This window comes from Drosophila mauritiana, chromosome X (genome assembly GCF_004382145.1).
Source record: "Drosophila mauritiana strain mau12 chromosome X, ASM438214v1, whole genome shotgun sequence".
Taxonomy (NCBI): domain Eukaryota; kingdom Metazoa; phylum Arthropoda; class Insecta; order Diptera; family Drosophilidae; genus Drosophila; species Drosophila mauritiana.
The window spans coordinates 4084454-4112164 of record NC_046672.1 but is presented as its reverse complement, the minus strand read 5'-3'; the positions used below and the strand labels follow the sequence as shown (position 1 = coordinate 4112164).

The window sequence follows — 27711 nt, the reverse complement described above, 5'->3', positions numbered from 1 at the left end:
CATTGTCGTAAAATTTTCACAAAAAACCAAAATTTCCTTATATACTTAGTCACTGCATGCGAACTGATCAAAATAAAAATATATGAACTATAAACATACAAATATTATATATATAATAGGTAAGTAACAAATATTCGGCAATTTTCCGCACTTTTCGCAGTGCAGATCCCATTCCCCAGTGGCTGTCGTATCTGCCAGCTTAATCCCATCGCGAGTCCGCTCTCGCTGGCATTCTTGCATTCCCGTCAAGCGTCAATTTATCATTCCTGGCTGGCATTTATGTGTTTGAGCTGGTTTTGGAGCCGTTACCTTAGCCCTCTTATAATTGTTTCTCTGTTTCCGTCCCTGTTCCCGAAATGAACGTGGCATATTCAATTCGCGGAAAACATCGCAGGATGTCCGAGAACCTGGGGACCTCCCATGGGGAATCCGAAACTGTTGTATCTTTCACATTGTTTAGCTGCGTCCTATTAGTCTTTTTTCCCCACTTTTTTCGCACAAACTTTGCACATTCTCCACCTGTCGCTGTCACTTTCAACGGGGCTATTGCATTGGCCGAGTGCCAGTTGGCCAAGTTCGTTGTGCCCGATTCGGAGGACCAAATCGGATCGGATCGGATCGGTGGAACTCTAGCTACTGGCGACTGGCGACTGGCCGTCTGCCATATGGAAGAGAGCACTATGCGAGTCCTGCGGCGATGCAGCATAATTCGCCCCATGCAGTTACGTATAAGCCGCTTAAGGACAGTGGAGCCTTTTCGTCTTCAACTCCTGAACTCCTCAACACCGACCCCACCTCAACACCAACCCGTGCGATGCGGCAGTGTTGCTACATAAATCACTTTTCCATTTGCTATCCCACGCTTTTGCATAGATGCCAAAAGTACAGTTGTGCTCGCGCGAAATAGTTGCAGAATAGATTTGTAATTGGAGCGCTCGGGGTTTAAAAAAGATGTGTGTTTAAGCTCTTAGGTGCTGATGAGCAAATGTGAATCGTACTGTAATTTATAGAGTCTAGTAGCTTCTAATACATATAATGATTTTTTATAGATACAAAGTTACTAATTGTGGATATCTGTCCTTAAAATGAGTTTATTCTAACACTTTTCGGTTGTTTTGGATTAAGACTTGTAGACTGTTTTCGCTCAATTGCTTTCACTGAAATGGGAGCCCTTTGTCTACGATTTTTCTCATGCATCCTGTAGCCCGTCCCTTATCCTTCAGTCGAGCTCTAGTCCTAGACCTAGACCTGGGGTCCAAAACAAAGCTAAATCGCGCACAAAGCCAATTGGCCGCCTTCTAACTCACTCTTTCTATTTTCCCCGCCGGTTGTTGGCTAAAAGATGTTAGCTAAAAAGGAACAAAACGAAGCCACGCACTTGTAGTTACAAAGCGGATACTCATTTAAGTTGATTCACCGCACCAACAACTGTACAAAGGACGCCAGGACGCGACGTCAGCCAATGACACTTTATGACAATTGCACTTGGCGGCTGCTCCTGATGAAGGGGGCCCAGAGTAATACTGGTCGGTATATGTATGTATGTGTATGTATCCCGGACGGAGGTCCTGCAAAACAGGGTCGGCTTTCTCCTGGGCCAGCCGAACAAGCGAACAAAGCAGCCAACGAGGACGCAACAAGAACAAACAAGTGAAAATCATTCAGGGAAAACTGCCGTCTGCCAACTCCATCTCGAAAGGAAATCCGCGTACGCTGGGGAGCGCAGAGAACTCTACGCCAAATAAAACAAATAAGAAAGTTATCGTATTGATGTTTGGACTAGACGATACCTAGTGCTTGGAACGAAGAGTTTCGGATAAATTAGTTATACAGTAAAACATCTCAGCAAATATGCTGTGTACGATTTTGTCACAAACTTAAAACTGTTATGATTACCGGCGGTTTCTTTTGCTGCCTTTTATATTCTACTGTATAGCAACCAATAACCAATAACTCAAATTACACCGATCCCCTTTCAATGCAACCCTGAGCTCCACAGATGCTACGTAAAAGCACAAAAACAAAAAGTAATCGTAAACAAAATGCCGGAAAAGGCAAAAAACATGGCGACAAAGACGGTGGCGACTATGGCGATGACTATGACTCCAAACCACGTGCTCCATATGCTGAACATGAGGCGAATGCGAATGCGAAGGGGATCTGGGCATACATTCACACATATATATACGGCCGAGATCGGGGGCACGGGTGGTGGAGATGCGGAGATGTGGAGATGAGAGCGGCCCGACGTCGCCGTGATAATGACTTTTTGTCTCTGCTCGAATGTCACTTGATGTTTGTGGGCCCTTCGCTTCCTGGCTACACTCGGAAAATTGTTGCACCCAAAGATGCAATAGAAATATACTTGTGTATTTGCAACGCAAAATCAAGAAGATGCAAAATAAGAGGCGCACTGTTAGCTGCAAATCAAGGTACTTTAGTGGGTATTTTAATTTATTGAAGATACTACCAACTCGGTCGGCATTCCATTAGTTGCTGTGCTGTCCTGCTCTTTGTTGCTTTTCTGGCTGTTGCCTTTGTTGTCGCAGTTTTCGTTTTTATGCCTCGAGGTCATTCAAGTTCAACCCGCCACAGTCGCCTTCTGATTAATTGGCCATGAGGAAGTAACTCTGCTGTTGAAAAACACCGGCAAGAAGGCCAAAAAGCAAGGATCGAAGCAGGCTGGAAATTCATGTAGTTGGCATTGCCTTTAACGTCACAAGTAGCTGGGACTTTCGTTCCCGTACCTAGCTCATAACGATTGAGGCTAGGCGTCGAGTAAGACACAAAATTTTTCTATACTTTTACATTTGGTTTCCAAAAAAAAAAAATAAAAAAAAAAATCGAAAAAAAGCGACAACAAAATTAAACAACTTTACTAACATGGAAGTCAACTTACTGGAGTCCATAATAATCACCCTGGAGCAGTTGGGACCCATGAGTGCCACAGAGCTGAACGTCGCCCTGGGCAGCCAGTTCCGACGTCACGATCCGGAGTTCTATCGCCAAGTGCAAGTCAATCTGCGCGATGCGGTCGTATATGGCATTCTGATCCAACGGGGAAACCTGTTTTCGCTGCAGTCTCGGACCATCTTTATGCCGATGAAGATTCTTAAACCGCCACCATGTAGATTTTAAGAATATAACAGAAGATCTTGCAAATTAATTAGTCCTTAATAGAACAGTGAATCCTGTTGTTTTATTTGGTTATTATTTGGTCGGAAAGTTAACAAATTTTCATGTCCCATGGGGCTTTTTGTACTGTGTAAGTGTCCAGAGGAGCACCGCCTTCAGACGCAGCGGACACGATACTGTGCTTTACCAACGTTAAACGTTACAACTGATTTAATAGCCATAATGGGCAAGCGCACCAATAATTTACACCCTCTGCCACCCTCTGGTGGCAGACGCGTTATGTGGCAAATACTTGTGAATGTTTGCATTGCACCGCCAAATAAGCAATTATATCATAAATTAAGCGGTGAAATCAAATATTTCACGGAGTGATGGTGAAAATTTCGAGGATCGAAGCAGGCAGGAAATTCATTTAGTTGGCTTGTCTTTTACTGTCACACGTAGCTTGGGTTTTCGTTTCCGAAGCTAGCTCATAACGACTCAGGCTGCGCGGCGAGTCGGTCACAAAATTTGTCTACACTTTTACATTTGATTTCCCAAAAAAAAAAAAAAATATATATATATATATATATATAAAAGTCAACAAAAAAAATGTAAAAAATTGTATTATCATGCCCGTCACCTACAGGATTCGCACACTGCCGCAACAGCGGAAGTTGGTCCCCAACCTACTGAGGTCCATACTACACGTCCTGGAGGAGACGCGCCGACCCATGAGTGACACAGAGTTGAACTTCGTCCTGGGCATCCAGTACCGACGCAACGATCCGGAGTTCTATCGCCAAGTGCAAGTCAATCTGCGCGATGGGGTCGAATATGGCATTCTGAAGCGCCAGGGAAAACAGTTTTCGCTGCGATCCCGACGCCTGGGAGAACTGGTGTCTACTCTTGGATCCTCGCCAAACCGATGAACTTTGGGATATATTCGGAAACAGAGCGTACACATACAGAATATAACAGAAGATCCTGTTGTTGTATTTGGTTATTATTTGGTCGGACAGTTAACAAGTTATCATGTCGCATGGGGCTTTTTGTTCTGATTTAATTGCCTTAATGTGCAGGTGCACCAATAATTCAAATTATCCACGCCCGATTGGCCCTCTGGTGGCAGACGCGTTCTGTGGCAAATATTTGTGGTTATCTAAATGAAATGCGTGGCATTGCAGGCCAACCACAGAGGGGTGAATATTTGCATTGCACCGTCAAATATGCAATTAAATCATAAATTAGGCGGTGAAAATCAAACATTCTACGGAGTGATGGTAATGTTAAAATTTCAAGTTGCTTACCGTGTGTGAGTGGTGGGGGAGGGCAACTTTTCACAAACTCACTTTTCCCCCGTGCCGGATTCTATTCGGTCCCCTATGCAAAGTGACATTATGAACTTTGAATTATGAATATCAATGGGTGGAAATGCGTATGGGTTTTTTCAGTTGATTAGCAATGGCAAATAGCCTCGGACTAGGCATGCAATTCAAAGCTAAGTTCAAACCGAATGAACTTGCTGCGAAATGGGTGTTTTAAAGCATAACCAATCTAGTACGAATCATGAAAGCAATCAAGGTACATATTTACTACTGGTAGTAAGTGAAGATATAAGCCAAGTCTATTGGAAGTCCCGTCACATATACATATGGATTACAATTTCATGAATCGTCCCCAGTGGTATAATAGACATCTTGATGCAGCAATCGCTGTCCGTTATTATTTAAGCCGCTCGTGTAATTGCAAACGGAAGCGGAAATGTTCGTCAGCTATAAATTTGCTCAGCTCTAAAACCGAGCATGTTCAAAAACAATGCCAAAACGAGAGGAAAACCGCAGACAGAGATAGCTGGGGGCATCCCGAAACGGTAGATAAATTATGCATTAAAGGCCATTCCGTTGATGATTTATGCAGGAGCCGAGAAACCAGTGGCAACAAAATAAAAAAAATATATATAAGAAAAGCAGGTCCGCAGTTAATAAACACCGACAATGGTGACCATGGCGAACATGAGGAAAAACAACGAGCGGACTAACAGTTGCAACTTGAAGCTGTTGCAAGTAGCAAGTTCAAGGGGCAGGGGTTACCTAAGGCTGAATGGAGTTCAAAAGCTTCAGACTTGGACTTGGACCCTTTAACCTGGGACCCACAAGCCAGGAAAAGGAGCCAACACCCGACACTTGTAAATTTCTTATGAGCACCAATGCCAAAAAAAAAAAAAAAAAAACGTGTCAGTATGAAAGGATTCTCTTTGAAGTCGGACTATATGTAGTTTGAAAAACATATCGAAAGGGCAATAATATAACTTATTTTTTATTAAACACTTTCAATAAAGTTTAATTCATTGTGTTGTTACATACCATCAAATAGAGAGGTAATAAACAATGCTTGCCTACTAAGCCTACACCATCTCTTAGGGTATAAAAAATGGCGACCACAAACATATGAACAAGAGTTGCCCGGCTGTTGCAAGTTGGCTAAGTGCTTTTGTTGTTGCTGCCGGCTGGCACGCACAATTAAATCAAATTACCACGAGTGCACTTGGCGCTTTTTCACAGTCAGTGTTGGAGTCCCAGGATTTGGCTCGGGATCTGGGTGGGCATCGGGTTCTGGGCCCAGCAATTAAGCTTGTGTCGAGTGTCAGACTTTGTTTGGGTCTTGTTCACTCCACTCCGTTACCAAGTCCCTCCATGTGAACTTCCTCCAAAAGGATGGCAGTATGTGAATCGTTTCCGGCTTCGGTCACTGAACTCGCCAGGCGATTTCCCAATGAATACGATTATTTGACCATCTACTAATCTAATCCAGTTGATGTTTAGCACAAGTGCTTTGTAGCTGCTGCTAGGTAACAAAGTTAACCGCACGACACGGGGAGTTTTGCGGATTATTCGATTAGGAACCCGCATATGCCCCGAAAATCAGATTGAGATTACATCGGCTTGGCGAGGGGTTTAATTGAAATCGCAGTTCAGCCGGGCGGACAATGCGGCAGCGGAAACAGGAGCGCCAAGAAGAAAAAAGGGGGAAAAATGCGCAAAAAACAGAAACTCGAATCGGAGCACACGCCAGGGAATCGAGTTGACATATTCATATGGGGGACGCAGTACCAACTCTCCACCTCCTACTCCATCCCCCCGAAAGGACAAAAGGCGAACAATATGTGACGCTGATGACAGAGTGACAGGGCAAAGGAAAAGAACAGCAGCAGCAGGAGCAGCAGCAGGAGCAGGAGCAGAAGCAGGGGCTGGGTGGAAGGAAGCAGCGATGAAAGAAGCATTACGGCAGCTGAATATGCTCCCCCGAATCCCCGGGGACACCACTACGACACCAGGGGTGAGGAATTCGGAGGACAGGACCCGGACACGGACACTCACTTGGAGTTCAGGACTCGAAACTCAGGACTACGGTGCACACTTAGAAAAAATGTGGTCTTTAATATAAAAATAAACGTTCTATATAAACTAATTGATGTATTTTTGAAATTGAAGTAAAGGAAAATCATTTATTTATACCATTTATACCGAATAATACCGAATAAAGAATGTTAGGATTGGTCAAGTTTTTCCCTCTGTGCTATCCTAATGCCAGCATGCGGCTATGAAAACCTCAAAATGTGAAAACCGAAATTAAATTTACATCAAAAAGGAACGAAAAGGCCAGCGGGGCAGCAGCAACATGTGAGGGTGCATTGCAGGGGGTGTGAGGATGTGGATGTGTGGCCATTGTAATTTTATTAGGTGAGAAATGTGCGAGGGCGGGTGTCGTGGTGTCGGGGCATTACTGCAAGGCAAATAAATAAGCAAAATATGGTCAGGCGCCACTGGCTCGCTGCGTATGCGTTTCCGTTTTCCTTTTCCGGGTCTACACCCCACGCCATTTCACTCCATTCCATTCCACTCCGTTCCGTTCCATTTTGGTTCGTTTCAATCCACCCTGGGGCGCCACATTAAATTAGTTCTGACACGTAAATGCGTTTAGCAGCGCACACTTTTTGTGTGTGCCCCTGCTGGATGTCTGCCCTCGTTTCTGTCTTGACTTGGGGCCACATCTATTACGCCCGCTCCCCAAAAACTTAACGGGGGTAGGCATTCCTGGCATTTTGTAGCATAATTTCAGGGTGTCACTCCACGCTCCACTGAAATATGCGAATAAATTACACAAACACCAGGCAGCGGACCAGCCGACGAATGCACACAATTTATGGCTCGACACAAACCAAAGTATGTGCAATTAACCTGAAATTAAATGATTGTTATTATTGCCGATTGTATAGGTATATGACTGTGTGGGGCGGTGAGGTTAATTCGCTAATTGGGTGGCCAATCCGCAGGAAGGAAGTGGTGCTGGTGCTGGTTTCACTTTCGGCGGTCAAATTCCATTCAAATTCCACCTTATTGTTTTGTTTAATTAGTTACTGCAGCTGACTGCTTCTTCTTGTATTTATATGTTTCTTTTTTTTAAGTTGCCTTCTTGTTTTATTATATCATTGCCAATTGATTTGTATTTTATTGTCACGTTTTTTTAATCTGTTCTTATACTTGCTACATTTTGACACTTACTTGACTAGTTTCATGCAGTCTTTAGTTACGCACTTCTTTGAGCGCGGTTACATGGCAGAAAAGCAGGAATCTGAGGGAGCATTGTTTGTTCTGTGTTCCAAAATTGCAGTCAGGAGCTGCATCATCGGCTAATCTGCCCTGCGTGTGCGTGGATTTCAGTTCAGTTTCAGCATTCCGTTGACACGCAACATTAAGGGCAGCTCAGTCCAGCTCAAGTGCCGGAGGATCAAGCTGGCTGTGAACTATTTAACATTTAAACCCAACTCCGTTCGCACACATGCCTCGGCGCTTGGTTCACGCTTCTCTTCATGCAATGTCATGACAAATGACACTCAGCTCATCCTAGGAGCAGCAATGAAACTTGCTGAATTGAAGCTCTTCTCTTACACAGTGAACAACAAGCAGTTTATTAACATACTATTAGGACTCTTAGTTTTAGGTTCAGAGTATTGGGGAATATTATTTAGATACAACAGATATAAGAGTAACTGCATAATGTGTGATAGGAAATGAAAATCCGTATTCTATCGACTTTTCCCTCAGTGCACATTTACAACAGGGCAAAAGGACAATGGACACCGGGATTCCTGAGCTCGGCGTTGGGAAGAAATATTTATGAATCACACGAGCTCAGTAAATCATCTCCCAGCTGGGCGCGTTAAGTTCCTGGCTCCCCGTATTCCTGTCATCTGTCTGCTCCTCCAGTTGGAAAAAGAGTCAACAAGTTCGGTTCGGTGGCAATGGCGTTGAAGCAACAAACTTTGGACAGGACCCTGGCATATCGAAGTGCTGATCCCTGACTGGCGGCAACAAAATACAATTATGACAGGGCCCGGAGTTGCAGCATGCAAATAAGTTGATGACCATATACACAGACAAAGCTGGCAAGGATGGTTTGAGGTTGACGCCAGAGCAGGCTCCTCGGTGCTCCAGTTCCAGTTCCACTTTCATTCCGGTCGAGGCCAGCTGCATGGCAGAGTCGTTGACTTTCCTCTCCTCGACTCGAGGGAATGGCCCATTTGGCTATTTTTTAGCTAAATTGTAGATGCTTACCTCAAAATCTGACACATAATGGTCCCTTACATTTAGTTGGCAAATTTACATTCAGAAATTGCACCCACTAAAATTGAGTAAAATTTAAATATAGGTTTTCAATTCTGAAGTACTTTCGGTTGCTTTTTGCGATCTATGGTTGGCAGCACAGAGCCGCTTCGCTTCGAGAAGGAGGCAGTTCAGGGCTCAAAGGAGCAGTGCGTCGCCATGCTGATTACCAGGCCATACCCCCGGGCCTCTCTGTCCACTGTTTACCCATTTCATCAGCAGCAACAGTAAGGCAAAGGAAAAAGCAACAACCAGAGCAACAGCACAGCATCACATTCATGCCCCAATGCAACCACCCACTCCTCCCCGCACGTCGCTTGCTTGGCGCCACTTTGTCGCGACGCTTTTTATAATTGAAGCAAATTGTTAGTTGAGTTGGCATTCACTCGTCCTCCTCCTCCTCCTCCTCGTCCTCGTCCTCGTACTTACCACCCTCCACCCACAGCCCCCCATCCTTGCCGTGGCTGCTGCTGTTGTTATTGTTATTGTCCTTGCATACTGGGAGATGGCATCCTCTATCTATCCACCATCAAGCATCTCCGTCCTCCTTCTTGGCCTGGCATTGTCGCATTCCAATTACAAAACAATCATGATGAGCTCTAGATACTCGCCACTCCGCACACAATAGCTAGTTAACTGTACAGATCGGAACAACCGCCGACCGTCTAAATGACTGCCTGACTGACTGGAATGCCTGAGATGGATGGACGACTGACTAAATTGATAAACACAAAGTTGAATGCATATGCATAGCAGAATTTCAATGAGCAGTAGCAGACCAATCAAATACAAAATGATTAGGGGAAATTAAATATGAATTGTTGATGTATAACTGCGTAGATCTTGTATACAATATAAACTTTTGTCATCGTGACTTCTTCCGGTCGTCGATCGCGGATCGAAGATTCCGTGCCTTTACGCACAGGCCACGCATCGAGGATCACACGGACCGCTTTTTCGCAGACACAGGTCACGTACAGTAAAACCAAATTGCAGGGCTCGTCGGCAGCACAGGACTCGGGGCTCTGGGTTGTGCAACGCACAGGACTACATGCTCACAGCCTCGAGTGCTGTGCAAGCTTAATTATAAAATGTATGAAGCAGAAGGATACGAAATGTGATGATGAAGATGCAGGATGCGGAAAGCGTCGTGTAGATGCCAGGTTGTGAACGTAGTTAAAGATTGGTTTTGCGAACATTAACGCCTGCGCCAGGACAACGGCTCCTTCTCCAGCTCCTTGGCCCGAATGGCAGCCGCGATGTTGCGCCGCATGATCTCGGCCTGTTCCACTTCGGGGAGCAGGGAATAGCGATTGCCCTCCTTCTTTAAGTAGCCATTGTTAACGGCGGCGTGCAGTGTGTGCGGTACATGGCGCTTCAGTTCCACCTGCTCTCGATGGAGTCTCTTGGATAGGCAGCCTATGATCTCCGGATAGCTTACCGATCGCTTCAGTTCCGTCACCAGTGACATGACGGCGCTAAACAAGTCCGGAAGCGGTTGTTTGCGCCAGCGGCCACTTGGCTTATTGCCCGATCTTTGAATTGAATGAAAACCATGCGCTGACATCTCGTGGCTCATCAGATGCGGTGTCGGCAGTAGAGGCTGTGAAATGGCCGACATCTGGTGTTGCGATACCTCCGGTGGGGGTGACCCTACCACAATTGGACGTGGTTGTTGAAAAACCACCGGCGAAGCCAACGAGCTAATGCACAGAAAAGATGGCTCGAATACAGCGGCCTGAGCATTGAGGCGATAGTCGCCAGTGGCCTGCGAGGTTGCACTGGGACTCGGTTGGGGCAAGTGTCGTCCGTCAGGAAGGGGTTCTACTTTGCCTGGCATCGTGTAAACAGTGGCATTGCCATTTAGCTTGGAGTTGGCCGCCTTAATCAAAACGTCCTCGTTATGCTTCTTATCCTCCGTAACCTCTTTAACGTCCTCCTCCTCCTCCTCTTTAAGCTCCTCCTGATCCTTCTCCCCCTTGCCCGTCTCCGGCGATGAAGACTTAGTAACCGTTAGGGAATCCCCCCCAATCATATTGCTCTCTGTTTGATGGCTGCACATTCCAGTACAACTCGTGACATTCGGTGAATCGCCATTATCCTGGGCAGGGTCATGGGCGTAGTGGACTTGGCTTTGGTCCCGCTTTGGGTCACCAAGTCCAATCCCAAATCCATGTCCTTGCCCCTGATCGCTGCACGTGTTGGTGCTGCTGGTACTGTTGGTCCTGCTGGTCCTGCTAGCACTGCTGGTACTGCTGGTACTGCTGGTACTATTGGTAATACTTCCCTCCGGATTCATGTCCAGATTAACTCCCAGCTTCATATTCAGATTCAGATCCAGATCAACATCAAGGCCATCAAGGCCCATCTCCATCTCCATCTCCGTCTCTATCTCATGGTCCAGGTCCAAATTTAGGTTCATCTCCGATGAGATCTTATGTTGTAAATGCTGGTGTAGCTTACTCAATTGATTCAATTGGCTTAAATGATGGTACTGATTCAAGTGGCTCAACTGATTGAGCTGGTTCAGTTGGTGATTCAGGTGGTGTTCATGCTGCAGGTGATGCTGTGTCTCACCAAGTGATCCAGCCAATTTTTGGCCCATAATCATGCTGTGCCGTGCAGCCAACACTTCCTGGGACAGGTCGCCGAGTTTTAAATGTAAATCCTCCATTGCTCGTCCTCTGCCACTATAGATATACCCAAGGGCGTGGTATGCTGGTTACAGGACAGCGCTTGCTAATTTGACTATTGGACAGATGTATTTGATAGTTGATAATTATTCTCGGTATTATTTTTTGAATTTTTGTTGAGTTGCTTCGTTGGACTTTTCTGCGGTCTTATTACGGTTTGGAGGAAAACCGGAAAACGGGCAGTCGTCTACACACTTGGGACCAATAACCCAACAGAAGAACACGATACAGATACGATAATTTACAACAGTTTTTAGTATGTTGCCGAAAGATAAATTTTGCCGATCGAATGGAGGGTGTATGTGTTATGTATACCTAGAAAAGGCCCTACGTCAAGTAACGTACACGGAAAAATCGCTGCCTACTGTGCTTGCTAATGAATTTATTTGTTAAATATATTACTTTCTAAAAAATATGTTGTACTACTTCTGTTCCCAAAAAAAAAAAAAGGAAAGAAAATTGCCTTATGCCTGCCCAAACGTGTGCAGTACATAAATAATGGAATAAACGAAAAAACTTAACAACATAAGAATTTTGGGGCTCCAGTTTTTCGCTTGGGTCGCTTTCGACACAAAAAGGACCATTTTTCCGCAGGCCAAAACAAGCCGAATCCGTTTATCCAACGGAGCAACATGTAAAACAATATGCCACCGAGGGCCCAAAAGTTATGCGATAAGCAAATGAACAAGGGGAGCGCGCCGGGCTTGTTTTTAGCCATTGTGATGAGGTGCGAAAATCACAAGAATTGGATTTCGTTCTTGAATTATAGCCAATCTTGCTCAAGGGTTGCTCTTTCCCATTTTGGGGCTCTGGCAATTGGATTGCACTAATTTCGTGTGTTTTTGGGTGCTCTTAGAAAGGCTCTGAGCGGATAATCCGACATTAGTGAGCGACCCTCAATGAATAACCAGTTGGCATCGTTGGGTGTTAATGTGCCAAGTCACTTCTCCATCTCGACTACTCCGCCGCAGTGTTGGGTAATTTCACAATTTTCAAATTACGCACCACAAAATCTAATTTAGCTGAGTAAAGCCAGTTGACTGGACTAAACACTGGGTCCAGAGTGCACAGCATTCTGCACACACACACACACACACACACACACAAGTTACTAAATGAGTTGCCCAAGAGATTGAGGGGAGTTTGGTTGGATGGTTGTGGAGAAAGAGTTGGTGGTGCTGCATCATTGTAATGTGCTCGCCTCACGCTCGCTTGCTCCGTTCAACGGGCGTGAAAACAACGTAGTCGGTGCTAGGTACCTAGGACCTCTCGAAGCTCCGAGCTCCCAAAGACCAAACAGGTATTATCACACATGAGAAGGGGGGAGGGGGTGGGGGGTTTGTGTGCGTGTGTGTGTGTGGGACGGAGACGTAAGGCCAAGGACATAAGCGTGACTAAACCCCAAGCGCAGTGACTTCCGCCTCCCTCGAGGGTGTGGAATTAATGGGGATGGCACGGAGGACCATGGCCGCATTCTGTTTGGACCCTTTAAATGCTAGTTGGTGTCGCAACAATCAGTGAACTCAAACAGTTGCCCGCACACAATCGCTTATTCAGTCAGGAACTAATAGCTTCGCATATTCTGCTAGGGATGGCGAAACAGCAATGCATGCTGATAAGATAGATACATCGATTTGAAGAAGCTAAAGAGGTTATCACTTAAATCAGATACAATATTGTTAGATAATGATAATTTTATCTATTAGAGTTTATTATTAGAGTTTATCTTTGCCATCGCTAATCAAACCGAACTGAAGCATTCACACATATGTACTGCACATACATTGGTATATACAGCACGTCGGACAGGGGAAGGTAAATGATTTGAGCCCGAAGCTGACACCACATCAAACGCAAAGGACGCGATTGAGGTCTTAGTCCCGTCTTAGTCAACGTATCCCTGTTGATATGACCGCAAGCTCAAGGCTCTCAAATGTGTCATATAGTGTCATATAGTTGCTAACAGCTTGGAAGGAAAATTTTTAATAAAAATGTATTTATTATTATTATTTATTTACTTATTTTCCTCAAATTGCTCCGCATGATTACGAATTTTATATAAAAACAATGTCATTAGTAACATGTAATATTTATGCTCACAAAGGGTATATACATTTGGTTTTAAAAACACCTTTTTCATGACCACAAGTGTTAATGCTGCCTGCACGAAGACCGTTTGTCTTGGTTTCACATGGCCAAAAGCAGGCGCCACAGTGTAGGATTGAAAAAATGGAGCAGGCAGCTTTAATTGCATGGAGCAGAAAAACCAGCCAGTACAAAACATGGCACTTTGTGCCAGCAAGAACACAAACCCAATTGGCTTTTGGCAGGGAATGAACGTGAGCCGGAAAAAGGGAAAGCCAAAGTCCAAACACAAGATTTCATTGACACTTGTTGTTAGCACAGATCTATTGCTTTCACTAAACGTTTGTTTAGTACGTTTGTTAAATTATTGTTGTAGTCACATCCACTAGCAAAAGTGGCGGAATGTTCGATAAACTTAAATATTTATGATACATGTTCATTAAAATACTTAAATATTTATGATACATGTTCATAAATATTTAAGTTTATCGAACATTCCGCCACTTTTGCTAGTGGATGTGACTACAACAATAATTTAACAAACGTACTAAACAAACGTTTAGTGAAAGCAATAGATCTGTGAGAAGCACTTCATGCAGATCGGAGCCACCGTCTCATCCGTTTGGGTAGTTTTCTAGAATCGAGAGGACAACTGAGCTTCATAGTTATGGGGATATGTCTGCGAAAGACATACCTCCGACTGCTCTTTGAGTGTATTCCACTTCTCCAATTTCTTCTTGTAATCGGCCATTGCCGTGCGTGCCGCCTCCTGCCACACGACCTTCTCCTCATTGACCATGGCTCCCCACATCTCACTGCCCTTCACAAACACTTCCTGGGCACTGATCCCGGGATGCATCGCTCTTATGTACTTGCGCCCGGCGGAATTTATCCACATCAAGAAGGCATTCACGGGTTTTTTGGGGCGCGGTCCGCAGTGTGGCATCGTTATAGTAATAATCAAAAAAAAAAAAAAATTCTATTTGAAATTTACTTGGAAAATTTGTTGTAGAATTGGACTGTACATCGTTAAGATCTAGAGAAAAACTAAAAATATCTAAAAGAGCACATGATAAGTAATGCGAAATCAAAGTCAATGCCTACTAAATACTTTTACTTTATTAGAAAGGATATTTTTATATCACGAATTTTCAGTATTTAAAAAAGCGTTACCACGATTTTCAACCAGGGCTCCCTAAGTAATCTGCTATCGATTACCATCTATATTTTGAAGGCCGCCTTGAATGTGCACACCTCAGAGGGGTCGCGGGGTGGAGTCTAGGACATCTGACATCGGGCACTCTGCCTTCGAGTTGCATTTCAATTAGCCCGTTTAGCTGCTGGCAACCGGTCGAGAGGAGGCAGTGGGCCCCCAATGCAGCTGACACACAAGTCGCCTGGGATTCAGGGATTGCCTTCGCCGCACGTCGATCAGATGTAAGGAGTGGACTTTGCGGACCGCACCGGCCATCAGGCCATCAGGCCAAGCGGCCATCCTGCAGTCGTTTGTGGGCTTAGCTTACCTGCCAAAGGATCTGCGAAACTAATTGGGGATTACTCGCAGGAATTATTACCTACAGGAAGTTGATTCGCTCGTTACTGTGTTCTTTATAGTCGCAAATGGATTTAGCTCAAAGAGAAATCTGGCTAGCACTTAATGTGTAATTATATTCCCTTAAGTTGGTTTTATTAAATTTAGTTCAATTTATTAAAGGTTTACATTTGAAATTTTCCTCCATTAATTAGTTTGCCCTTGCGGCTCAGCATTTACCCTCTTTAGTGGTTGGGTGCTTTTTGGTGTGAGTTCTTCATCGCGTCCCTGGTTGTCATCCATGGCAGCACTGGTTCCACTCGAGATCCTCTCCTGCAGCCGGTTATGTTCCGGTGCGGCGGTAATGGAGGAACTGGGCTCGTTATGGTCACGATGTTCGTCCGGGTCTAGGCGACTGGGCACAATCGAGTAACGATAGTTCTTCACGCGCAGATAGCCGTAGATCAGGGCGTCGTGGAGGCTTACTGTGATCTGGCGCTTTAGCTCCTCGTCGCTGCGATCCAACCGATCGGCGACCGCCTCCATGATCTCGGGTTCGGTGAGCGGATGGTCGGCATCGGCGATCACCTGTAGAATGTTGCTAAACAAATTCGGAATGAGTTTGCGGCGCGGTGCCCGATTGTAGCTGCTGTGCAACATCCTACGATCGGTGTGCTCTGTGCGGAATGAGTTCCTGCCTAAAATATGTAACTATGTTGATGTGACAGATAAATCCATGACTGCTAAATCGCCCGAAGCTTTCTTATCAGAAAAGTCATGGAACCCTAACTTTAAAGTCGCATTTTTTTACTTTTTTATTTCAAAACGATTGCCATTCTCTAGTTCGAGATACTTTTAGGTCTATTCAAATTGCATTAAAATGTATACATAGCGTTAAACCCTAAATATTCCTTATACGGAAGTAAACAGTAAATTCTAAACCTCAACATTTCCATTTCTGAACTGTGAGTAGTAGAGTTTCAATACTAATATGCATAGGCATCAAGTATCTTTAAGTCGCAACCACCGACTTTGGTGTCGAGACTGTAAGTTAGTCAGAGTTCGAAGGGCAGGACAAGATTGTTGGCAGGGGGCAGACAGGCAGACTGTCTGAATATCGATTTACAGTTAAAGTTGCTACTGCTTCTGCGGATGTGGATGCGAATGCGGATGCGGATGCTGGGTGAAAGTGTATGTGTGTATGGGTAATCAAGTACAAATGCGGGGGACTGACTACAAGTAGAGCCGATGACGCCATAGACACAAAGAAGGAACTGCGACAGGCGCTTCAAATTTGCATGGCATCCGACGATGGCGGGGGAGGGGGGTGTGGCAGCGCCCTTCGCAACATTGTTAGTGTAATTTGTTGTTATTGTAGTTGTGTCTGGCACGTGTCGCTCGGAATTTAAGATAGCAGAACATTTTTAGTGAAATGGATGGCTGGATATGGATTGGATGGTTGGGCAAGCAAGGCATAACACAATAACCGCAACCCGATTGAAATCTCCGCGATTGCAAAATCGCATTTATCTGGCCGCGAGGGGTGGCTAATGAGTTTGCCATCCGCGAAACCGCTGTTCGCCATCGGTATGTATCTCAAAGTGCGTTGCATTCTTAATTACACCATCGAATGCTGCGAAAGCTGTCGGCAGCATGTACGAGATACACAGCGAAAATGAGGAATCAAGTCGGCATTAAGTTTTAAATGCTATTATTTAATTTAATTAAATTTTTTAATGTAATTTTTTGGTTTTATAATTTTTAAATTGCACTCTTTAGATGCTCATTATTTGATACGATTGCCAACTGATGCATATATATATAAATATATTTCTCAGTGCATCTGTACATGACTGGCTTATACTGGAACCCAATCACCATCTCCACCATTCCCCTTAGCAGCTAGCTGTCAAGCTTGATTAGCAACTTTGAGCAGTTGGAACGAAGCTAACTTTTGTTTCACATCCATTTCGGTTTCATATTATTTTCCACCCATTCAAACTCCGACTCCAAAGCTAAAACTGAACTCAAAGCTGGAGCTGCAGCTGAGTGTTAATTATGACTGACAGCGTTGGCAAGCGCTACACATTTCAGCACTTGGACACCACTCAACTGCTACCCAACCACCCAACATCCGACCGAACGAGCCACCCAGCCACCCAACCACCCACGTCCAGTGGCTGCAAGTTTGACTAATCCGGCGCCAGTGATTAGGCCGGGCTCCAAATGCGACTAGTAACAATTAAAGCCAGCCAGTTGTGGCTGGAAAAGTTTATCCCCCACAAAAATCTCATCATATGACACGGAAACAAATCACGCACTTCTTTACTACTTCAATCGCGAAGGTAAAAAGGGACTGTAATATGCAGTAAGATAATTTTCAGCTTAATAGTTTAGCTTAGTGTTAAATAGTTTGGATTGTTGGAGATAATATTCAGTTACCTCAGCATCAAGCATTTTTCGCAGTGCACTCCTCACTCATGCAATTAACTGAAACTTTTATGCTCCATTTGGGGGAGAGGAGTGATGCAAGAATTATGACTCGGAATCAGGCGAGCAGCGCACACATGGAAAATAATTTATTTTACGATTAGCGGGACAACGATATAGCCACCGCCCCATACCGCCCCGCCCCCTTTTCCTTCTGGCCAGCGATGCGAATAAGTGACTGGGCGTCATTTACCCGCTGGCCGGTGAATAAGTGCCATGTGCCATGTGCCATATGCTATGTACAGTACGTACTGTATGGGCAACTGGACATTGTCCATTGGAAAAGCGGCGTCGCTGGCGTCAGCAATTCCATTCGACGCCATCACCAGCGGAAGTTTTGCCATTCAAAAGCGACGGGCAATAAAGAGTACAGTGAGTTATTGATGTAAGGGCGACAGTTGGAGGTAATTCTCAATCCCCGATAAGGATAACATCGAAGTTGGCCTATCTTACCAAGAAGCGTATCATAACTATTTCTTCTATGCATTTAATGTTCAGAATTAGTTTAAAACTATCTTTCGATAATCCGTATTCTACTCTGCTAGCTTATATTCATATTATTAATCGTGCTTACCAGCTATTTGCCACCTTTTTTTTGGACGATTAAAGCTTATGAGCGCACATAATTTTCCCACAACATTTTCTTTGCCAAGCAAAATAAGAGCGTTACGTAAGTGGGTAAATATTTGCTAATACAGGCGAATCGTAAACATGACGCAAGTTTTCGACGGTGAAAACGATCCCAAAGTTGGCTCCTAAAATTTCCCATCTTCAGTAAGTAGTTAAGTTAATTTTCAGTGTGGCAACATTATCGCGCGGGTAGGTGAAAGTGCGTGTGGAAGAAAGTGAAAGTGTAAGTGAGCCAAGGACAGAGCTGAGGCACACTCAAATAATACTAATAATAATAACAATCTTCGAGGGGCGGGCAGGCATCTTAATGGCAACGCTAAGCGGAAAACTTTTTATGATTTTTATTAGTTTCGTCTCGCGATGGGATGCCAAACAAATGGCCAGTGAGAGTCCCCCTGTCGTAATATATATTGGCATCTGGGGGACTGTATTGGATTGGATTGAGTGGGGATCGGGGATTGTGGATTGGAGATTGGGCATTGGGCATTGGGCATTGGTCATTGGGGTTTCGCCTTGTCCTCTTGCTGGTCGAGATTTATCAACGCCACACGCGATGTTCGAGTTGCTGGATTGCTGGCTGCATGTCGATATGGATATATATGGGCGGTGGTCAGCTATCGAGGATGGTAGATGAGGGGGAGTCAGAGCAGCCAGTTCGAGTCCAGCTCCACCCTCGAGGCGTTGCTAATCTAATTTGCAGTTATTGGCGGGCCAGATTAGCACTCACGCACTCGAGGCGCGCGCACATGTGTGTGTAATGCGTATCGCGTGTGCGGAGATTCCGTACCGAATTGCCTATAATTCGACGCAAAATGCACTCGAAGAAACTGGCTGCCCTTCTAACGTTGCTTGAGTATTCAACATTGAAACGTGGCTTACTAACACTTGCCATATATATCAATTGCATTACAACACTAGCTGTGAATTTACAAACCACTATGCTATTTCGCCAAGTGTAGCAGATACAAAGTGAAGCAGAAGGACATATTACCATCTCAGGACTGGGGACCTCGAGCTCGAAGGACACAGCCACAACACACACACACATTAGTCGAAGCTGTGCAAGTGCAAAACATAATGAAAATGATGTCAGTTTGATAAGATTTCGCCGTGGGGCGTGTGCGGCTGGGTGGTGCGATATTCGTGAGTGTTAGTGTGAATGCGAGTGTGAGTGTGAGTGCGAGTGCGAGTGTGAGTGCTCGCATGTTATGAGAAAAGTTTCGCCGCTTAAAGATGTTTCGATGCGAAACTTTGGCACCGCATGCTCCGGCACAGCCCATCCAACCCAAATGTGCTGTTTGCATGCACATTGAATGTATGATACATACATACATAGTATGTATCACATTTGTTTTTAGTGGCGAGGAAATACCATTGAAACCGTTCGTATGCCAGTTGGTAATAAGAAAATTGGACAATAAACTAATTTCGCTAGTCGTGTGAAGTACTTTTTTTTTTTGTTTGCAATCGAATTAGGGTTATTAATCAGAGTTCAAGGATGCGAAAAAAGTAGTTTCCAAAAACCCCAAGTAGAAGTGTCTAGTCAAAAAGCTGCCATTGCAAGAGGCAGTTTAGTAAATGCATTCAAGCTAAGCTGCATAAATTACTCAGGCATTTTTGCTTATCCAACGTCTACTATCTATCTATCCATGTATGTGTGTCGTTTATTTTGGTAATATCTGTCTGGCCGACACCAGAAACACAGTGGTTAATAGCTTTAGTAGTAGCCCTCACAACTCACACACCAGCAGCAAACACACTCAAAGCACATCCAATCAGCCGGGCCCTTAGTTGCTGCTGCTGCTGCACCATGTTGCTTGTTGCTGGTGTGCAATTTTGCCATTGTTGCTCCTGTTAGGTGGACACATTGTCAGGCTGGCAGCTCAGCTGACAACGCCTATCAAATTAAGCAAAACAAAATTGCATTAGGGCGCACAAAATTGCAAGCGGTGCACAAAAGCATTACCCCCCAATCGCCCAATCGAACAACCGCCCAACCGCCCACCGATCGGCGACGTGCGGGGGCGTGGCACGTCAGCGCCACCAAAATTATTCATTGCACAATGCGGTCCAGACAATTTATGCTAATCAACATCAATCGATTTGCATGCCCTACCCTGCTCGGCCCGGCCATTCTGTTTGGTCCTCCTTCGTCCTGGATAAACGTTGAGCGCCCAAACCCTTGGGCCGTTCCCGCCATCATGCTGTTTATTGGGCGGTTCCGATGGCTGCGGTTCAATGCCTGCCTCCGGCTGCCACAGTGGCTCCTCGACATATCGCACATGGGCGGCCAAAGTGGACAATCACTGCATGTGGCTGATTGCATGCAGCGTGTAACAATGGGCGTGGTCGTGGGCAGAGGGCGGTGGAAGGTGGACGGGAGCGATGTTTAAGTGGGCAGACACTGTTGCTATCTTCGCAGGGATCGGGGTTGGGGGTCGAGGTTTAGTGGCTGATGTTGCCTGCGACAGCAATAATTTCATAACGTTTATAAAAAGGGAATAAACAGAAGCCCAGACGCAAGAAGACTGGGCACATTGGCCTCGTGGTTTGGCTCGATTCATTCCACTTGGTTGATCCTATTGTCCAGTTTTTGTTGAATGCAAATTCTATAAAAGTTTTCATACAAATAAAAGTGAAATTATTGGCTATAAAAACTAGTCGAAAAAGGTATGTTGGTTTTACAAGAGAATTCTTTAGCAATTGTTGTGGATTTCTTGAATAAAAAAAATTAAACATTTTGTTCATTACCATTATGGAATGCATAGACATAAATTATGAAACATTTTTTTGTATTGTTAAAATTATTTAGTAATTTATTATTTAGTATGCTGTCAGGCCTACCTGCCTATATACTCATATTCATATTCATGGTGTTAGCAAAGTGTTCGCTCATCTCGCTTATCAGGCAGCTGGCCGCCGCACCCATCCGCCCATTTTAAATGGCATGTTGTGACACTTAACCCTAACCGCCCCACTAGTACAGTAATCAGCCCGCTACAGCACACACCCATCCGCCCGTTCGTCCACAAGCCAACAACGCCCACCGCGATGTCCGGTCGTCCTGCGTCCTGCGTCCATTTTGGTCCTTCCAACGCAGTTTATAGTCGGCGCTTAGGCACACATGTTGTCATCATTGCCATCGCCATGGCCATCATCATCAACATGGTCGTGGGATGTGGTGCAGTGGGCGGTCCAGGGTGGTGCATGGTGTGCGGTGCTGGGTGGTCATAGTTGACCCCCAGTCGAGCATGCTCATGAATTTCGGCTGTATGGCAAATGAAGTCGAGCCCCAGCTGGAACCACGAGAAGCGAGAAAAAAGCGACTGCAAATTTACTCAATTTTACCCCGTCGCCATGTGTGTGTGCGTGTGTGGGCGGATGGTTTGGAAAATTTTTGTAAATTTTGTTTGCCAAATTGTGTGTGCGGGCAATTTTGTAATTGTTGGACATTTGTCATGGCTGCAAAAATTGGGCCACAATCAAAGCCATGGGACGAAAGGGAGAGTATGCTGCAATCACAGAACTGATTTTCTATTTTGTTCGTACGTACAGCCTTGGTAAACTAAAACTGAAATGGCTTCATGACCGAATTTAAACGAAATTCAAATGGAAATATTTTCTAATTTTGAGATGAGATCTCTTGTTCTACGGCAGCGCGAATTCTACAGCATTACTTGCTCTCCGATCGAGGACCGAGAAAAAAAAAGTGGATAACAAAAGGCAATGATACCTGGGTGGTGTTACCAGGAGATGCAGTGCCGCAATTAGGTAAATCATGGTATGCTTTGTAATTTGCCACAGGCAAAACGCACTGAGCCACTGACAGGCAAATTGCGTTCATGCCTTCAGAAGAACGGACGGACGCAGCTTCCTGCAAGGACAGAAAGTTTCGGCAATGAACTTCCCCGGCTCTACGGCTTAACACATCCGGACGGAGAAGGAGCCCAGGTGTGTGCTCCGTGCAGAGAGAAAAATATTTATTTTATATACGTATATAAAAAATATATACATATGTTAAATGCCAACGAGTACTTGAGGGTAGCTTGTGTGACTGCTTTTTTTTAACTTCTCACTTAAAATGAGAGCCTAATTTTCTTCGCGTGTAGATTTTGCAGACCTGCGATGCCAGTGTGCATGCATGAGCTTTTACAAAGCCTGTGCGGCGCATTGTCCTTGCTTAATTGTCTGCAAGGACAACGGGAGCGGCGTGGAGCGCAGAAAGAGCGCCGGAGTTCGAAGAAGTGGACTTGGAGTTGGAGCCAGGTTGACAACAAGAAGTGCCGTCCTGTGGCTTCCACAGCACAGCAGTTGCATAATTCTCGCCCTCGTCTCCAGCCGCATCCTGTCTGGCCATGCCCTTCCCCACCTGAGCCACCTGATCCACCTGCGAATAACTCGTGTCCCCTTTTGGTGAATACACATGCTCGCATGTCCTGACATCTACCGGCATCTCCTCGAGCATCCTGGCATCTACATCTACAGCTACAGCAGTTGCAACTTCATTTGTGCTCGGCCAACTTGGCTAAACTTTCGAGTGTAAATAATTGTCGGGCACTCGATGTTTTTGCAAGGAGCTCTTGGCCAGGAAAGAAACTCAACCGCAAAAATTTGCTGCTGGGTTGGTTTAGTTGCTCGGCATTTATGGTTATTTATATGCTCTATGGGGATTTGCCGTGATCCCGCATCCATTCTTTTGGAATTGGAGCCATTTGCTGCAGCTCCAATTAGTTGTTGTTGCGGATAAGTGTTATCCTTCGAAATGAGTGGGCATTGTTCGTCCTGGCGACATCCGGCGATTAATCAGACAACTGACAGCCGACTTTGTCCATCAGCCGCCTCGCAAGTTCTTTCACAAGTCGCCAAATAGTCAAAACCAAACAACTTTTTTCATTAACAATAATGTATGCAATGCATATTTCATTTAATTTTGCCCACCATACTGTGTGATTTCTGATTGGAGCCACCTAATCGAATCCCGGAAATAGTTTAGCCATAGCCAAAGTTTTCCACCAAACCTCGGGCGGCTTTTCCGGCCATCAATCATTGTGGGTGTGGGGGAAAATGGGGCAAACGCTGTAGAGATTGGAAAATGAAAGACACCTGCGAGGGTGAGGTGTATTAATTGCAAGTAAAATCACTTTGAACTTCATTAAAAAGCAACTTAATCAAGTCAAGTCGAGTTGCGTCGAAGTTTTTGCCACCTGAGTTGCGGAGTCCTTAGCTCTGGCATTCTGCTGAATTGCCTAAAAATTATTAATTAGCCGCCACCCTAAGAGCCCGCTTTCCACACTCCCCGATAATTTTCTTCACCAGCTTTTCCAGGGTATGCCGTGGTGGGGGGAGGGGAGGGGGGAGTACCAGCTAAGAGCTAAGGAACCGTGCCAGCTCTTAAATATTTCATATTTAATTGCGCGCGTAAGCGGCACATTTATTGCTACAACCAACCCCACATCTTTTTTTTTCCATCCCCCGTGGGGCACTTACCTGTAACCCCGCTACGTACCACCCGTTGAAAATTGGCAACATTAATAAAATTAGACCCGTACCAGTACCAGCACCAACATGCCCCCCCTTTTGCTATTTTCCATTTTCCATTTCCCATCTACCATTTTTCACTCGATTTCTGCCGCTCGCTGGCTCCTTTGTTGCCATAAATGCCCTTTAAAATCTTATTAGCCACGCGCTGATCAAAGAATGGCGTAGTCTTAAAGCGGAAGTGCTTGGGGCAAAGTCCGAGCACCCAAATCCAAAATCCCGCCAGGTGACGCCAAAAAATCGCAAATGACACTTTGATAAGGGTTTTGTCCTTGGAACAGGGCGACTATCGAATTCGGTTGACTGTTTAATGTTCTTGAGGAGCTGAAACGGCAAAATAATTACTCATCTTCGATGGCAAGATGTGCTACCAATGAAGTTATAGTTGGATTGGCTGATGTAAACTGAGCTCTTCTAACCAGGAACTTGCAGAAAGTTCACTGAACTTCGGTTAGGCCTAATCCAATTTTAATTGGTCACAGTGTGAAAAGCTGACCACGACATCCGCATCCGCATCCGGTTGAGCGCTTGGACGCAGTGCGTCACACCTCCTCAATGGCTCCTTTGGTCCTCTGGACCGTAGCCTCCCCCGTCACACCATGTCAATTTCAATTTGACATTTATTTCAATGTGCGTATGGCAGTGATGGTGGTCCAATGGGTGGATGTGGGTGGTAGGTTGGTGAGGGTGGTCTACATGTGCGTAATAAGCCGCATTCGTTTATTTTAAAACCGCTTCAATTGTTGCACAGTCGATGCGATTGAATACCCATTCAAGCCATTCCGTCTGTGTGTGCGGTCAGCAATTTGATGTTGCGTATGCTGGCCGCGTACCGCCCCAACCTTTGAATCCCGAACCACCCACAGATCAGTCCACTGCACTGAGAAAAAAAAGCGTAGAAAAGTTTCTTGGAACATTCAATTGCGAAGCTAGATATTTTGAAATATATGCTATTATTTGTTTCATATCATAATATAATTTTCTTGTTTCAAATGTTTTAACACTTACTAACTTTTCGATATTAATTAATATTATTCATTTTTCTTTGTGTGCCAGCGGACAACATTTTGTGGTTTTCATTGCTGTTTTCGTTGTGGCAGAAATCCTTTTCCGCTGAACGCGGAAGTGGGTCCTGCGGGCAGAGGTGTATGGATTGGGGTTGCCACTGTGATCGGTGGGTGGCTTGGTTGGGTGGTGCGGGGTGTTGTGTTCCGAAGGGGCGCGTTGCACGCACGACTACATTGTCAAAGTTTTGTGTGTCATTATTGTGGCTGTTGGCGGTTGCTCTGTGCCACCGTTGCCCGCTTTTTCTCGCCTTTTCCCCACTTTTTCCTCGCCCCTACTGGCTTGGTTGGTTGTGTCCTTCGTGGTCCCAGTCGTGTTTGTTGTTGCGGGTTATTAAAAACTTTTACCGCTCTCAAAGACCCGCCCACAGAGACAAACGACGCCCACCCACCCATTCGCACTCGCCCATCCAGACCGCTGCAGTTGCTCGTTTTCATTTTCATTGTGAATGTTAATTACTCCAGCGGCGGTGACAACTGCCAAAGCCAGGATCTGTTTTGGTCCAGGACCTGCCAGTGAAGCTGCTGTCCGGCACATCTACACTTTATTGGCACTGAGCAAGACTATGGATTCATGCATTTAATTTGAAACTAATGTTTATTGCCAAAGAAACATAAATCAAATCCTATCATCAAACTTGAAATTAAGCAAGAAGTATTTTAATTAGTCCTGTAAATGACCGCCTAACAATTAAATTTCTGCTTTCGCAATATGAATTCATTATGTATTTTTCTCGCTGTGTACTTCCTTTGCACCCATTTTTTCACTCTGTTGTGTTCCCCTTTCTGTGGCTTATAATCAAACTTATTTACTTTATGTGACTTTTATGAGAATTAAGCTGCATGCGGTCGTAGTGGTTGGGTGCTTTCATTTATTCCGATCATGACGATGCTAATGACGACGTGGATGAGATGTGGACCAGTTGGGAACCAAGGGGACAGTCCTTTAATTAGATATATGCTTCCAAAGTGCTGACTCTGGATGAGGTCTATCTAAAGCAGGAAGTTGTATATTCTACTAGTTTTAAAGAGAATTGGTTAAAATAAAATTCGGAATTTATATTAAGGATATACACCTGCTTAAATTGGATTCCGTATCGATATGAAAGCTTGTAATAAAGAGCCATTAATATAAACGATGATAAATCTGCCAATATGATGCCAAGACTTTCCGGCCAACTTTCAAGGTAATGACAATAAATTTTTCCTGGAAGAAAAACCATCACGTAGGCACTACTTAAAGGCAGCTGGAAAGCTAAAGATCTTTGCTCCGATGTCCTGAGGCGGATATTATTTGGGGGACCAAAACTGTAGCCACGTGTTGCCTTTGTCGGGTTCTTATGATGCACAGCTAGAAAAAAGGATTTCGTTCAATATCAATGATCAAATTCCTTATTTTGTTAGTTTGCTGAAATCTTTTTGTTTATTACCATTATTATTTTATGCGAAGGAAGTCCACACTTTAATCTCTCTGATGTGCTATATGCTAACCTTCGCGCGTCCGACTCGTCTTCTTCCGGCCGCAGACGCAGCAGACGCTCTCCGGACTCAGGTCTTCGAACTCCAGGCTGCGTTTTCCATTTCTCCGGCTACGGCGACTCATTGTCTTTCGGCGGGCTCACGTGCTCACGTACGAAATAATTATAGCGCAAGTACGTGTCCCGCATTTGCGAGCACATGGCTTTCTCTTTGGCTCTGGTTTTGCTTTTCGCCCAGACGGGCCATCAGTTTTGCACACCCCCATCCAGTGAGCACATTTCCCAGGGCTGGCAAAACAGCCCATTTCATTGGCATATTTATTTTTTCCCATTGGCCCGGACCATTTTTAGGCATTTTCCGACAGTTTGGCGCTGTCCACATAGACTTTTTTTCGTTACTGTTCTTTTCTTTTTTTGTTTGACCAAAAAAAGTTGGCCCAAAAGTTTGTGCCTCTATTTTTTTTTTTCGTAGGATTTACCCCATTCTCTTTAAGCCTTCGTTAACAATTCCCTCGGCTTTCGATGCGAGTTTTTATTTCTGCGAAGAGTCCCTGAAAAGTTGGCATCATGTGGCGGTTGCTCTGATTGTTTCCAGACTTCCATTGAAACTGTTGTCATTATTATTTTTTAAAGATATTATGGGGCTTTTGTGGCACTCTGAGAGGGGTAAACAATGGTATTGGAATCAGGTAGTCGATTGTTAACGGGGATCCTTTCAGACACTGGGAAACCCTTGCTTTTTATTGCAATTTGTTGATGCCAGTTCGTGAATGAATATGCAACATATTTTCGTTGAAATAAAGTAATATAAATACGTTTTGTTTTTTTTTGTACCTTTTCTGAAACTTTCACAATATTCTTTCCAAAGTTAGCTTCCCCAAAGCCACAAAATTAGCAACCCTAAGAGGACTTCCCCCATGCAATTATCTATCTTATCGTGAGTCATCGGGCAGATTAGTGAGGAAGTTGTCATGGGGTTCTCTCGGCAACAGGCAAAACTCGAACCATGAGTTGGCCGGGACATTTTCGTCCTCCGGAATGGGGATTCTCGCAGCTGTTGCATTCTGGGCCTAAACTGTGCGTCTACTCAACCACAAAACACACAAGTTCCACTCGGCGAAATCCTGCGATGAGGATATGAGGAGGTGCCAATATATGGAGCTGCCACAAGGGGCAAAGTGGAAGGGCGCCCCGAAAATTCGCAAAAGTTTGCTCCAAAGTCCAACATATGTTGCCTCTTCATGCATGCCCTCGTACTCTCCCCCCCCCCCCCCCCCCCCCCTCCGCGTCCGCCCTTTCCAAATTCCTTGCCCTGCAGTCACTAAGTTAGTCATACAAATGGAGAAAATAGATGAAAGAATCATGTTAAAATAATGGTATGAAATAAGGGTTATAAAATCTCATAAAATAGTTTCATACGTA

At 44.8% G+C, this 27711-nt stretch overlaps 5 protein-coding genes across 5 annotated transcripts; 2 read left to right on the top strand and 3 right to left on the bottom strand.

Moving 5' to 3' along the window:
• The first annotated feature begins 2747 nt into the window (after positions 1 to 2747).
• LOC117147950 lies at positions 2748 to 3189 on the top strand. The gene has a single exon (XM_033315094.1). It carries the CDS (start codon positions 2884 to 2886, stop codon positions 3136 to 3138), a length of 255 nt encoding a protein of 84 aa, XP_033170985.1. The 5' UTR covers positions 2748 to 2883; the 3' UTR covers positions 3139 to 3189.
• A 435-nt stretch (positions 3190 to 3624) lies between these two features.
• Positions 3625 to 4123, top strand: LOC117147949. Its single transcript, XM_033315093.1, has one exon. It carries the CDS (start codon positions 3747 to 3749, stop codon positions 4044 to 4046), a length of 300 nt encoding a protein of 99 aa, XP_033170984.1. The 5' UTR covers positions 3625 to 3746; the 3' UTR covers positions 4047 to 4123.
• A 5397-nt stretch (positions 4124 to 9520) lies between these two features.
• On the bottom strand, positions 9521 to 11804 carry LOC117147943. The gene has a single exon (XM_033315088.1). It carries the CDS (start codon positions 11452 to 11454, stop codon positions 9979 to 9981), a length of 1476 nt encoding a protein of 491 aa, XP_033170979.1. The 5' UTR covers positions 11455 to 11804; the 3' UTR covers positions 9521 to 9978.
• Positions 11805 to 14050: 2246 nt separating this feature from the next.
• LOC117147948 (high mobility group protein D-like) lies at positions 14051 to 14517 on the bottom strand. The gene is made up of 2 exons (XM_033315092.1): positions 14253 to 14517; positions 14051 to 14192 (listed from the first exon to the last, which is right to left on the bottom strand). The coding sequence occupies exons 1-2, from the start codon at positions 14502 to 14504 to the stop codon at positions 14118 to 14120; spliced, it is 327 nt and encodes a 108-aa protein (XP_033170983.1). The 5' UTR covers positions 14505 to 14517; the 3' UTR covers positions 14051 to 14117.
• Positions 14518 to 15228: 711 nt separating this feature from the next.
• Positions 15229 to 15808, bottom strand: LOC117147946. The gene has a single exon (XM_033315090.1). It carries the CDS (start codon positions 15747 to 15749, stop codon positions 15297 to 15299), a length of 453 nt encoding a protein of 150 aa, XP_033170981.1. The 5' UTR covers positions 15750 to 15808; the 3' UTR covers positions 15229 to 15296.
• Positions 15809 to 27711: the final 11903 nt, after the last annotated feature.